The sequence below is a fragment of the Ovis canadensis genome, chromosome 9 (assembly GCF_042477335.2).
Source record: "Ovis canadensis isolate MfBH-ARS-UI-01 breed Bighorn chromosome 9, ARS-UI_OviCan_v2, whole genome shotgun sequence".
Lineage (NCBI taxonomy): Eukaryota > Metazoa > Chordata > Mammalia > Artiodactyla > Bovidae > Ovis > Ovis canadensis.
In genome coordinates, this window is record NC_091253.1 from 27,211,968 (window position 1) to 27,225,594 (window position 13,627).

Genomic DNA, 13,627 nt, shown 5'->3' on the forward strand with positions numbered 1-13,627 from the left:
AGCTCTATCATTGGTGCTATTTTACAAATGAAGAAATAGCACAGAGAGGTTAAATAACCTGCCTGAGGTCACGCAGCTTAAAAGTGATTTGCCAGTTTGGGTGTAGGAGGAAAGTAAAAGTTTCCTCCAGAGCTTTCCAGGCATTTTACAAAAGGCAACATGGGGGTAATCCAGTGAATAAGAAGGGCAAGTTCCCTGTATTTTGCTGGGGCTTCATTTTTATCCTCAAGGTGAGAGAGAGAGCAGGTTAGTGGCAGGTTAGTGGATGGATCACAGCCTGGCACCTGGCACCTGGAAACAGTCTTGTTCTCTGGGCTTTTAAAGGACGCTGAAACCACTGGCGGTTTCTGGTAGGTCTCACAGCTCAAGCCTCATCCACACTTGCAGGTTTACAAATGTGCTCTTACCGGCTTGGCCCCTCTCGGCATTTGAGAGTTTGACCCCTGGATTAACGTGTGAGCTCAAGTCTTCCAGTACAAGGTTGGGAACAGTGTACAAGGTAGCTGTCAGCCATCGCATCGCAGTGAGGGGGCCGCTGAGGCTGACCGGCTGGGGAGGGTTGCGGCCGGGGCCTGACTCTGCGGCCTCCCCTCCCCGCTGTCCTCTCCGCCTCGGGCCCAGGCAGCTCACGGGCCCCCGGTGCCGTCCTCCGCAGGTGTCCATCCGGCTGGACGGCGAGAACAAGGCCGTGGAGTACAGCGCCGTTGGCGCCATGAAGGACGCCGTCAGGGTGGTCTTCCGGGGCCCCCGGGTCCACGACCTCTTCGACCGGGACTGGCACAAGGTGGCCCTGAGCGTGCAGGCCCAGCACGCCTCCCTGTACGTCGACTGCGCGCTGGTGCAGACGCTGCCCCTCGAGGAGCGGGAGAACATCGACATCCAGGGCAAGACGGCGATCGGCAAGCGCCTCTACGACAGCGTGCCTGTTGACGTGAGTTCCGGGGTCACGGGGTCACCTCAGTGCAGGGGCCGCAGGAGCCGCGTGCCCCCACGCCTGCCTGTATCACTCGGGCCGTCGTAGGAGGGAGGGCCCCGGCCCAGAACACTGCCAGGTCCCGTCATTCACTCGTTCAGTGAGCTAGCCACTTGCTCATTTAGCGTGTATGCCGAGCGCCTCCTGTGTGCCGGGCGCTGTGCTCTGCGCTGGGAATGTGGCTCATGTGTCTCCATATCACACTCACACTCGCCAGGCAGAGTCACGTCCGACTCTTGTGTGACCCCATGGACTGTGGCCCACCAGGCTCCTCTGTCTATGGGATTCTCCAGGCAAGAATACTGGAGTGGGTCGCTATGCCCTCCTCCGGGGAATCTTCCCGACCCAGGGATTAAACCCACATCTTCTGTGTCCCCTGCGTTGCAGGCAGATTCTTTACTTCTGAGCCGCGTCTACCTATAAGTGTAGGCAAAATCGATGGGTAGGTAGTTATATAGTTTCCTTTACATTTAAATAGACTCTTTTCCCTTCTCTGATTGTGGGAAATTAGGAAAATATAGGCAAGTATGTGGGAAACAAGTAAAAAGCATCCTCATTCAACTATCCCGGGATGTTCACCGGGAATGATTCAGTAGCTGGAAAGAGCTGTCCTTCCATCTTCATTCCATCATTCTTCTTTCTTTGTTTTTCCTCCTCCTTTTCTCTCTTTTCCTTCTTCCTTTAATGTATTTTCCCCTCTAGAGGTGCTTTCTGACACCTACACACACACATACACACACATACACACACACACACGCACACACACACACATGCACCGTCTTCAAACTAAAGTCACTCTATCCTTCTGACCGGAAGTGTCCCCCACTTGCCAAGGTGTGAACAAATCATGATCTGGGATAGCTAGCTCTTCCCAAAGCCATCTCTTTTTTCCCCCCATGTATTTGCATTTCTGTGATCGAATGTAGCGTTGTTGGACGTGTGCTGGATGTTTTGAAATGTATGTACAACACAGTCACATACTGTTTTTTTCCTCTCAAAATTGTGTGTCTAAGCTTTTATTCCTTTTAGCTGCTTCATAATACTGTGTTTTCGTGTACATTTTGCTTATTTGTTCTTCTGTTGGTGGGTATTTAGATTGCCTTGGTGTTTTACCATCATAACCAACAGGTATTGGGGTTTGAATATGCTGGTATCTCTTCAGATGTGCTTTCTTGGAGAAAATGGGGTAATAGAGCCCCTTTATATTAAGGGGCACAGTGGGATTGAAGACAGTGATAGAAGCAGATTTGTGATATGAAAAAAGTTCAGTTAAGACACTCTGTGGAGCTGCTGACGAGTCAAAAAGGGGAACATGCTGAAGCTTTGGAGACCGTTGGTGACCACGTCACAGCCCGGCCTATAGTGAGCACAGTGGCATTGAGCGGGGAGAGGAGGGGCGTGCTAGGGCCTGGCTCACAGAAAGCAGGAGACACTGCTCCTAGCCTGTGCTCACTCGCTCCTTGCACGCGGGGCTTGCACTTTTGGAAGGATGGGATGTTGGTAGATGACACTTTGGCTCCCTCTGACATTCAGCTCAGAGTCAGACCACCACACAGGACCCCAAGGAGGAAGTGGACCAGATCCCTGAGCGGGGCCTGCCTGATACCAGGGGGGAGCCTGGGTTCTGAGCCCCCCAAACTCATCCTCTGACTTCACTTCCCCTCCCAGTTTGACCTCCAGCGGGTCGTGATTTACTGTGACTCCCGACACGCGGAACTGGAGACCTGCTGTGACATCCCCTCCGGTCCGGTGAGCAGAGACTCTGCCCGGGGGGTGGGGGGACAGGCCCTGACTTCCTCCCCGTGACCCCCTGGGGAGGCGGTGTCCAGGGTCTGGGAGCAGAATCAGGACACCTGCCATCAGAGTGCGGCCTGGGAGGGAGCCTGGTGGTCATTACCAGGGGCTCCAGTTCCGGGTCGGGTGGGGCCTGGGTTGGGGGAGCAGGTCCCTCTGGCCTCAGTCAGCTGCCCTGGGGGCCCAGCTCTGGGTGGTGAGGGGCAGAGGCTGGCCGCGTGTCCCTAGGAGAGAAGGGCTTTGGTGCTGCCAGTGCTCAGGGCTCATCAGCAGGACTGGGGAGGCAGCTCGGGGTCGGGAACAGCGGGCCGGCCCAGACTGCCTGCTGTGCCTGGACCCTCTGCGGTTCTGCCTGTCCTGGGCCCTCCCCACCTCTGCCTCCACCCAGGTGCCTCCTCTCCACTCTGTTTGCCGAGGACCCATCCCGAGGATGCTTCGGTAGTCCTGCCTTGTGGGGCTAAAGGCTAAAATCCCCATTCTGTGCTCGGCCGGCCCAGGTCCTGAGTACAGTGAGCACCCGGTCAGCATGTCCTGTCTCAGGACAACCGTCGGGCACAGGCACCCAGAGGCGGTCGTTGTCAGAGGTGGGGCTGCAGAGTCAGATGAGCCCGGCGGTTGAGAAAGGAGAGGGAGGGAAGGGAGGAGGACAGATTAAATTAGGAGAGAGCAAAGGGAGGCAACGAGCGAGGCAGTGGAGGGGAAGGGAAGGGGGAAAGAAGGGAGGGAAGGGGAGAAGTAAGTCATTATCCAGCATTTGGCTGGCTCCTGGTTTCCAGACTCTGAGCTCGATACTTCAGTTCAGTCCCACTAAACCCTTCTCACTGCATTATGACGGAAATGCCCTTGTCCCCATTTTGCGGAGGTTAACACTGAGGCTCAGAGGTGATAAGCGGTTCCCGTAGGCTGCTGAGAGGCCAGTGGAGGGGCTGAGCGAGACCCGTTGGCTCATCTGACTCCATGCCCATCTGACTCTGAGGTCTCGGGGTGCCAGGACCTACAGTCAGATACTTGCCTGTCCTGCTCAGGCTCCGGCCTCCTCAGGATTCCCAGCTCCCCTTTGCCTGGACAGGGAAGCACTCCAGGGTGCTGGACAAGAAGCCAGGTTCTGACCGCTGTGCTTCCTCCCAGTGTCAGGTGACCGTGCTGACGGAACCCTCCCCCCCGCCCCAGCCGCCTCCCACCTCCGGCAGTGAGCAGATCGGGTTTTTGAAGACCATCAACTGCTCCTGCCCACCTGGAGAAAAGGTACACAGTCCACCCTCAGCCGCAGGCCTGGGGCCCCAGAGCTCAGTGGGTCCAGAGCTCACAGAACTAGCAGTGGAGCTGGGAATTTCCCATCATGCACGTGGGCTGCCAGGGCAGGATGACCCCGGGCTCCAGGCAGCTCTCGGGTCTGGGAACCATCCTTTCTCCCGGGACTTCCTCTGGATCTCTGTGGGCCTTGGGAGGGGAGCCCCTCAGACCCCACTGGGATGAACATTTTCCTGAAGTTAATGATGTCTTCCCAAAGTTTCTCTGCCTCTTGGTGTCCTCTTCAACTCCTGTGTAACTGAACAGCCATATTTGCTTTGAGAATAAGTGTCAGCAGGGCAGCGGCAGAGGGTTCAGGTGGCTCTGTGGGGTCCATCCTCATCCCTCTGTGCTCTGTTGGCCTTGCTGTGTAATCTAAATGTATGTAGGAATGGAGTTTAGCGCTTCTTGTTTTAAAACCCAGTGCATTTCTGACTAGCACCACCACCTCCTGTTTGTCTGGATGAAATGTCTTCTTGGATGCCTGGGGCCTTCATCTGTTGTTTTCCTGTAGACCAGCAGCCTTCTTAATAAAAAAAAATTTCCACTGTCGGAGCAGAACAAATAACACCAGGATGACAAATTGGAGTTGGTCTCCATGAGGCTCTGCTCTAGGCTCTGCCCTGGGTGGCCCCAGGGCCCTCCATCTCCAGTGTTCGGCATAGCCATCGCTCTGTCTACCCCTCCCAGCTCGGGACTGGCACGCGGCGGGTGCCCCCCGACTTTACAGGGGTCTTGGGAGACAGGCCAGCATACAAAGTGGTGATTGAGGTTACTTGGAATAAACACACTTTAAGAATTTCCCAAAAGATGTGTTTCATTAAGCCTGCCCATCATGGCAGCCTCTCTTCCCTACCACCTTCCCTCTCCTCTGTTCTCCCTCACTCTCGCCTTTCTTCTTTCCTCCCAGAGGGCCCCTCAGGACCTCTCAGTCAGGTGGGGTGGTCAGACCATGGCCCTACCTGCTGGGAGACCTCGAGGAGCCACCCCAGTCTTGCTGTGAGCTGAAGCTTTCCTGGGGAGTCGGTGAAGTGGGGCGCCTCTGGCCTGGTGCTGGGTTCTGATTGATAGAAGCCAGGGAGGGAGTCAGAGTGGGTGCCCACAGGGTGCCGGGCAGGGCTCTTCCTCCTCTACGGCACCCTGGGCACGCTCAGGGCTTCAGGCCACGGACAACATGCTGATCATATTCTCACCCATCAATGTCATAACAAAAGCAACCATCCAAACCCAGATCCTTTGGAGTCTTTGTTTTCCATTAAAAACCCCAAATGAGAAGGGTAACTGCAGCAATGTGAGGTTTGGCGCACCGGCATGCAGACTGTGCCAGGGAGGGCGGCCAGTGAGGCTCTGCCCAGGTCAGGGTTCCCCGGATCCCTGCCATGGCTGGGACCCCCGAGGGGAAGTCGAGTCAAGCAAGCTTCCACCTTCTCTTAGCACCCACCTTCCCTGCCCCCAGCTCACAGACACCCGCTGGATGGCCACTGACCTCCTCGGCTCGGCCTCTGGATCCCCTGCCCCAGCTGCCTCTGCTCTGTGCGGCCCCTCAGCTCCAGTTGCCCTTCTTGCCTCATTTCACTCCATGTTCCCCTCCCAGTCTCCAGGCAGGCAGGAGCGTCGTGTCCCGTGGAGGGGGCAAGGTCCTCCTTGACTTCTGCAGTTTGCATATGAAGGTTCTGCCTAGAACACCTTTTCCCCCTCCAGCCTTTTTATCTGGCTAATGCCTGCTCTTCTTTCAAGACATCCTCAGAAAATCCTTTTCTCATAATATTATTGCCTGATTTTCCTCCTTCCTTCCACCTGTCCTCCACTTCCCTGCTCCTCCCTTCCCCTCCTTTTGGCTCCCTCCCTCCTTGTATCCTTCCCTCCATTATTCACATCCATCCGTTCAGTTCAGAAATTATCTGTTCAGCACCTGCTATTTGCATGACATTATGACCCTTTTCTCTCCCTCTTCTTCCACCTACCCTGGCAGTTATCACCCTGGATGAAGACTGTCTGCTTGTCTCTACTTCCATAAGCTTGTAAATTCCAGATGGCAAAGAATGCATCGTTTCATGTGTGTATTTTCAGCCACTGTATTAAATAATGATTGAGTTGGTGGGAAGGTGGGATCCAGGCAGGGTATGAAGCGATGGATGGAATGGATTACTGGGTGATGCTCCCCAGAGTTTGAGGCTGGCATCTGTCGATTGATGGATGATCTCTCCACCAGTAGCTGTATTTGAAGGCCAGGTCCCAGCTTGCCATGCAGGTTGGCAGTTTGGGATCAGGAGCTCTCAGCTGCCATGAACTCTGTCCAGCTCACTGATCAGCATGTGGCTTACCTAAGAGACTGGCTTACGAGCCTGTGCCCGGGATCACCCACCGGTGAAGAGAGAAGGGGGAAATCAAGACAGAGCCTTACTTGTTTCTTTTGTCTTTCTTCCTTTAGGGTGAGAAGGGCTTCGATGGCCCCGTGGGACTCCCCGGCCCAAAGGTCAGTACTGGAGCTGCAGATGAGTCCTTTGAGCCTGAGGATCTTTTGATTTGCTCTCTTTGTAAGAAAGAAAAAAAAAGTAACCAAAACAGTGGTGTGTTAGTTTACTGTCCTGTGGGGTTTTTCTTCTGAGCTTGTTGAGATGGAAGAGCAGAGCAAGTGCCATGACGTTCAGAACCTTTGAGTCTCTTCACAGCTCAGAAGTATCATCTCTCAGCTTGACAGTGGGAGCTAGAAGGAGGTGGAACTCGCACGCCCAGGCTCAGATCCTGTTTGCTCCAGCAGCTTCAGTTCTCTGTGGTCAGCTAACCTTTCATCCATCCTTTCAGGCCCTATATTCCAGAAACTTTGGGGGTTGGGCTTTAAACAGTCTGTTTAGCACCTGCGATCTGTTTGTTTAAATTGGTTGGAATTATTTTTGTGCTCGTTTTCCAAGCTCATCAATTGCTCAAAGCCTGGTGTCTCCCCGGGGGCTCCCCCTTCCTCATTCAGGGCCCAGCCTCTTCTCTCTTCACCACTGCCCAGGTTCACAGTATTTATGGGGCAGGACGGGGCTGTCATCTTCCATCACGGTTTTGGTCTCAGAAAGCTGAGACCTGGAAATATGTGGATTGCCTCTGGGGGTGGGTCATACAGTGGCTGAGGGCAGAGGTCAGTGTGACCCAGTGATCATCACCTGGTCTGGTGTCAGAAAGAGGGGCTGAGTGTAAGCGTGGAGACACAGGGGTGCCTCCCTTCCTTCCTCCCTACCTCACTTTCCCCCTCCCCCTTTCTTTCCCTCTCCCCCTCCCTCACCTGCATGGGTGATGTTCATATTTAGTGAACCACCGTGGAGCGCCTGCCAAGGTCCCTTTTCCCTTCTTCCTTCCTCTGTGTATCTCCGTCACTTCCCCTCCTTTCACCCTGCTCCCCTCTGCCCCCAGTCTCCTAGAATGGAGAGGACACACACAGACACACGTGGGCGTGCACACACATACACACACACAGACACATGTGGGCGTGCACACATGTCCATGCACACGCACACACCACACATGGGTGTGCACTCACACACACACACACGGGCATGCACGCACACACAAAGACACACACGGGCGTGCACGCACACACAAAGACACACACGGGCGTGCACGCACACACAAAGACACACACACACGGGCATGCACGCACACACAAAGACACACACACACAGGCATGCACGCACACACAAAGACACACACACACGGGCGTACATGCGCGTGTGCACACACACAAGCAGCTCTGAGATCCAGGGTGCCCGGTGTTCTCTGCAAAGATGAGAGTGAGGGTTTCTGCTCGGGTACCCCCAGGCTGTAACCTTGTCTCCTCGGCTGTCAGATGAAAGAAAGGAGCAGAGCCATCTGAGGGTGTGAGCCTCTAAGTAGAAAATGTTTGTCTGAAGCAGCGACTGTTCACAGAGCAACCTTACCGGGGCTGTGATGGAACAGATCCGGGCTGTGCGGGTGGCAGAGCCCACCCCCCGGCCCTGGGAAAGAAGGCAAGGTGCGAGGGAGGGATTCCAAGGAGAGAAGAGGCCCCGCTGCCTGCAGGGGAGCCTGGCTGCCCCGCGGCTGGTCAGCTGTCCTGGCCCTTCATCTGTGTCCCAGCCTGTCCACAGTTAGGAGGCTGCGTGAACACTTGTGAGTCCCTTGGCTCCGTTTACCTAGAGGTCACTCAGGTCATGTCCACAGGTGTGGCCTGATGGACCCAGGCGCCCAGGCCCTCTCTGGGTGCAAGGATGTACCTGTGAGTGACAGGGAGCCGGGTCCCCAGGACTCAGAGGCAGCAGGAAGAGGCATGGCTGGGCGACGGGAGAGTGGGTGGGGGAGCGGGGCCAGAGGGGCCCTGAAGCTGCCGGGGGGCTCCAGGATGCCTGGGGCCCCCGCCCGAGCTGGGTCTGGTAGGATGCGTGGAATCTCCCATTCCCGCTCCCGGCGACCAGCGTGCGAGGCTTTCATCCAACTTGCTGTCTCAAGCTGCCCTGGGCTCCTGGAATTAGAAGGTTGGGGAAGTTATTCAGATGCTTCTCCCCTCTCCGAGGGTGGGAAGCCTGGCCTCATGGTGCAGTTGGCAGTGACAAAACCAGTCGCTTCCAGGAAATGGGGGCAAGGTGGGCCGTGGGCAGCTGGTGTCGGGGAGCCTTGCCCGACCGGAGGACCTGACCCGCTGCTGTCTCTGGTTTCTGCTCCTCAGGGAGACGTGGGAGCCACTGGGCCGGCGGGCGCTCCTGGACCCAAGGGAGAGAAAGGAGATACGGTGAGTGAAGGCCTCTCCACCGTGGCTAGTGTCGGGGGGCCCCTCTCCCCGGGCATGGGGGGCCTCCCGGCCACTCTGGCCCCACCCCGCACCACTCCACCCCCAACCCCTGGAATCCTGTGCTCCGGTTGGCCCTGCATCTCCTAGCATCAACGGCACAGATTCAGAGCAGGTGGGCCCCAGCCACTGGCCTTGGCTCCAGCCTTCATTAGCTGCCTGACTGTGAGGTTAGTCTCTTAACCTCTGAAAATCTCATCTTACTCCACTAGCAAAGTAAAGAAAGTAACAGCTTTGTCTATAAAATGCCTGAGCCGTGGCAGGTGGTCAGTGAATGAGAGGGGTATAGCCAGTTCCTTTTAGGTTCTGTGCTCAGGGGGTTCCCTGAAGATAAGACAGATGAGAAGAGTCACTCTCCTAGACGAGTTAGCCTGGCAGATAGCACCTCTCATGTCATCATCTGAGAGCTCTTAGTGATAACTGTACCGCCTGCCCTTCTTCACCAGTGCTTCGTGTGGGAATCCTCCTTACTTCTCAGAAGCACTTATTTTAAATTCTTACTGGAATATGGTTGATTTACAGTATTGGGTTGGTTTTTGGTATACAGCAGAGCAAATCAGCCTTACGCATCCCTTCTTTTTTTGGATTTCCTTCCCACTTAGGTGACCGCAGAGCATTGAATAGAGTTCCTTGGGCCATACAGTAGGTTCTCATTGGTTATCTATTTTAGACTTGGTATCAAGAGTGTATATATGCCAACCTCAATCTCCCAGTTGATCCCACCCCAGAACATAGTCTCTTCACTTCTCTGATGTGAAGGATACAGGATCTTCAGACTTGTATGATATGCTTGTTATCATGGAGCCTGCGTGTGTCAGAGGCGAGATTTGAACCTGTTTTAATCTGAGTCTTGTGGTCACCCGCTGAGCTGTGCCTTTCACCCGCACCGTGTACCTGCCTCCTGTAGGGCTAGGAAGCACCTGCTCTGTGCAGAACAACAGGGAAGTAGGAAGACCTGCTGGTGTAACCGTGTGCGTCATACTGTTTGACAGTATTCTTTCTCACTTAACCTTCAGATCAGTGTTACAGGGTGGGGGCTAGTGAAACACCCATCTTACTCATACACGGGGAAAAAAAAGCAGAAACAGCCAGCGAGAGGTCTCAGATGTCAGAGTTAACAGACAAAGCCTGCAAAGCAGGCACTAAATCATATCCAAAGAACTAAAGGAAACTTCTGAAGGAAATGGAGGGGAGTGTTGTGACAATATCTCATCAAATACAGAATATAAGAAGTATAACAGATTTGAACTGGCGGAAGAAAGAGCCAGAATTCTTGAAAATAAATCAGCGGAGATTACTTAAACTGAAGATCAGAGAGAAAAAATAATGAATAGAAATGAAGAGCCTCAGAGAAATGTGGGGGCCCGTGAAGTTGATCAGTGGGCACATAATATGGTTACCAGGAGAAGAGCATAAAAAGTAATCAGAGAAATCATGTCTAAAGACATCCTAAACTTGATGAAGCATAGTCATCTACACACTCAGAAAGCCTCAGGAACTCCAGTCAAGAAATGCAAAAGGAGATCCATCCTTAGAAACATCATAGTATCAATTTGTTGTTCAGTCACTAAGTCGTGTCCAGCTCTTTGCAACCCAATGGACTGCAGCACACCAGGCCTCCCTCTCCTTCACCGTCTCTCAGAGTTTGCTCAAACTCATGTCCATTGAGTTGGTGATGCCATCCAACCGTCTCATCCTCTGTCGTCCCCTTCTCCTCCTGCCCTCAATCTTTCCCAGCATCACGGTCTTTTCCAATGAGTCAGCTCTTCACATCAGGTGGCCAAAGTATTGGAGCTTCAACTTCAGCATCAGTCATTCAATGAATATTCAGGGTTGATTTCCTTCAGGATTGACTGCTTTGATCTTGCAATCCAAGGGACTCTCAAGAGTCTACTCAAGAACCATAATTCAAAAGCATCAGTTATTCAGTGCTCAGCCCTCTTTATGGTCCAACTCTCACATCCATACATGACCACTGGAAAAACCATAACTTTGACTATATGGACCTTTGTTGGCAAAGTAATGTCTCTGCTTTTTAATACGCTGTCTAGGAGTCTTCCAAAGAGCAAGCATCTTTCAGTTCCATGACTGCAGTTACCGTCTGCAGTGATTTTAGAGCCCAAGAAAACAATATCAATAAAAAATGCTAAAAGACAAAACAAAAAATGGGAAAGTAGTGGAAGAAAAATGAGTCACGATGTGGAAGGAAAGCCCAATAACATCATCAGCTGACTCATCACCAAAAATAATTGAGGTCAGAATGTAAGGGGATGACAACTTCAAAGTAATAATTATGGCAATGTATCACTGGGTACTTAACAAGTATTTGTTAACGACAGTAGCTCTAAAAGTGGGGAGATGGAATAGGTCACATAGCAGTATGTTTCTCAGTCTCATTGGAAGTAAGTTAGCGTAAGTCTGAGGTTGATCTTGAAAAGTTAAGACATACACGGTAAACTTCAAACAACCTCCAAGAAAAATAATTTAAAAGTGTATAGTGAAAATATTCTTAAAGAGGTTAAAATACTGCAGTAAAAACGTACTCATGTAGTACAGGAAAGATTAATAAAGAAGGAAAACAAGGAACAAAGTCAGGAGGCATAGAAGACAGAAAGTTAGATGGCGTATGTAAATCTGCCTATATCAAAGCCAGCACTGCCTGTAAATGGATTATACAAACTAATTTAAAAAGCAGAGATTTTTCAGACTGGACATAAAAGCAAGATCCAGCCGTGTTGTGTCTAGAGGAGACAAACTTTAGATTCAAATACATAAACAGATTGAAAATGAAACTGTGGCCAATACACATTCTGCAAGTTGAAAACATTAAAAATTGGAGTGACTATAGCCATACCAGAGAGTAGGCTTTAAAATGTTAATAGAAACAAAGAGGAGCATTTTATCATGATAAAAATGTTGATCCTTCAGAAATACGCAACGATTATCAACATGTGTGCACCTAAGAACAGAACCCCTAAATATGTGAAGTCAGTACTGAGAATTGAGGTGAGAGATAAACAAGTCATCACCAAGGATTAGAGATGGCAGTGCTCCGCCTGCAGTAACGGCACGCAGCAGGGAGTGCGGAGGAATGGAGCCCTCGAGTATGCTGCAGCTGCTTTGAAAAACCATCTGGCACCCCTTAAAGGGTTAAACACGAAATTGCCGCAAGACCCAGCAGTTCCGCTCCTTGGTGTACAGCCAAGAGAAGTGAAAACACGTGCTTGTACAAAACTTTGTCCACGGATTTTCATAGCGGCGTTATTCATCATAACCAAACAGCAGAAACAACCCAAGTGTTCATCACCTAACGCACGGATAAATAAAATGTGTCTTAGCCATGCAATATCATATCGTTCTGCGATAGAATGAGGTTTGATGCAGGCCATAAGGGGAGTGAACCTTGAAAACACTTTGCTAAGAAAACACTGGCTATGAAGCCGGTCATAAAAGCCTGGATATTGTGTGATTTCCTTTATATAAAATGTCTAGAATAGGCAAACCTACAGAGACAGGATGGAGAAGGCGATGGCACCCCTCTCCAGTGCTCTTGCCTGGAAAATCCCATGGGCAGAGGAGCCTGGTGGGCTGCAGTCTATGGGGTCGCTAGGAGTCGGACACGACGGAGCGACTTCACTTTCACTTTTCACTTTCACGCATTGGAGAAGGAAATGGCAACCCACTCCAGTGTTCTTGCCTGGAGAATCCCAGGGACGGGGGAGCCTGGTAAGAGGCCGTCTATGGGGTCATACAGAGTCGGACACGACTGACGCGACTTAGCAGTACAGAGACAAGAAACAGACCGATTGTTCCCAGAGCAGAGGGTGAGGGAAAAGGGGAGCGAAAACTATGGGTATGGGTTTTTTGGGGGGTGATGAAATGTTCTAAAATTGATTGTGGTGATGTTGCACAAGTCTATAAAAGTACTAAATTGAATTGTAAATAGCTGAATTATGTGCTGTGTGGATTATATCTTGGGCTTCCCTGGTGGCTCAGTGGTAAAGAATCTGCCTGCCAGTGCAGGAGACTCAGGTTTGATCTCTGGGTCAGGAAGATCCCCTGGAGAAGGAAATGGCAACCCACTCCAGTCTTCTTGCCTGGAGAATCACATGGACAGAGGAGCCTGATGGGTTATAGTCCATGGGTTCACAAAGAGTTGGATGTGACTTAGCGACTAAACAGCAACAGATTACATCTCTAAAAAGCTGATGTGGAAAAAGAATGCTACTGTCATGTTGAGTCATTGGGAAAATGAAATAAAACTCATGAGAATCAACACTCAGGGAACGATAGATGACTTTTAGAGGTTCTTCAGCAGAGCTTATGAGAAAGCAGCCAGCTGTTCGAATCCCGGCGTGCTCACCATGTGTGACGCCATGCCATGGAGATGCTCTGTAGCAAACCTCTGCCTTCTGCTTTCCTCTTCCAGGGCAGAGGACCTTTCGTGCAAGGAGAAAAGGGTGAAAAGGTAAGCACCTCCCCGTTGTCTCACTCATCCAGGGGCCGTGGAGGTGGCCCAGGACCAGGATGAGGGCCTTGGGTTCAGGAGAGGTGTGTGTGCCGTGATGCTGCTGGTAAGAATTGGGTGGGAGGGAAGAGGTCTCCCTGCTGAGTGCCTCAGTGTGAAGTGCAAGGAGGGAAAGGCTTGTCTAGGTCCTGGATGCTCCACCCTAAGAGCACAGGGTACTTCATGGAGCTTCTGGTAAGTGGGATACGGAGCTGCAGATGTGGTTTGAGGACCAGCATGCTGGGCATTCAGTATC

General features: G+C 52.1%; 1 protein-coding gene across 1 annotated transcript in view; it reads left to right on the top strand.

Annotated features, from left to right (window-relative positions):
- Window positions 1-13,627, top strand: part of COL22A1 (collagen type XXII alpha 1 chain) — a 224,743-nt gene that overhangs the window by 61,130 nt on the left and 149,986 nt on the right. The window contains exons 7-12 of the mRNA XM_069600933.1: window positions 656-931; window positions 2,642-2,722; window positions 3,896-4,012; window positions 6,489-6,533; window positions 8,745-8,807; window positions 13,294-13,332. Of these exons, the coding sequence (XP_069457034.1) occupies window positions 656-931; window positions 2,642-2,722; window positions 3,896-4,012; window positions 6,489-6,533; window positions 8,745-8,807; window positions 13,294-13,332 (621 nt within the window). The remainder of the gene's footprint in view (window positions 1-655; window positions 932-2,641; window positions 2,723-3,895; window positions 4,013-6,488; window positions 6,534-8,744; window positions 8,808-13,293; window positions 13,333-13,627) is intronic.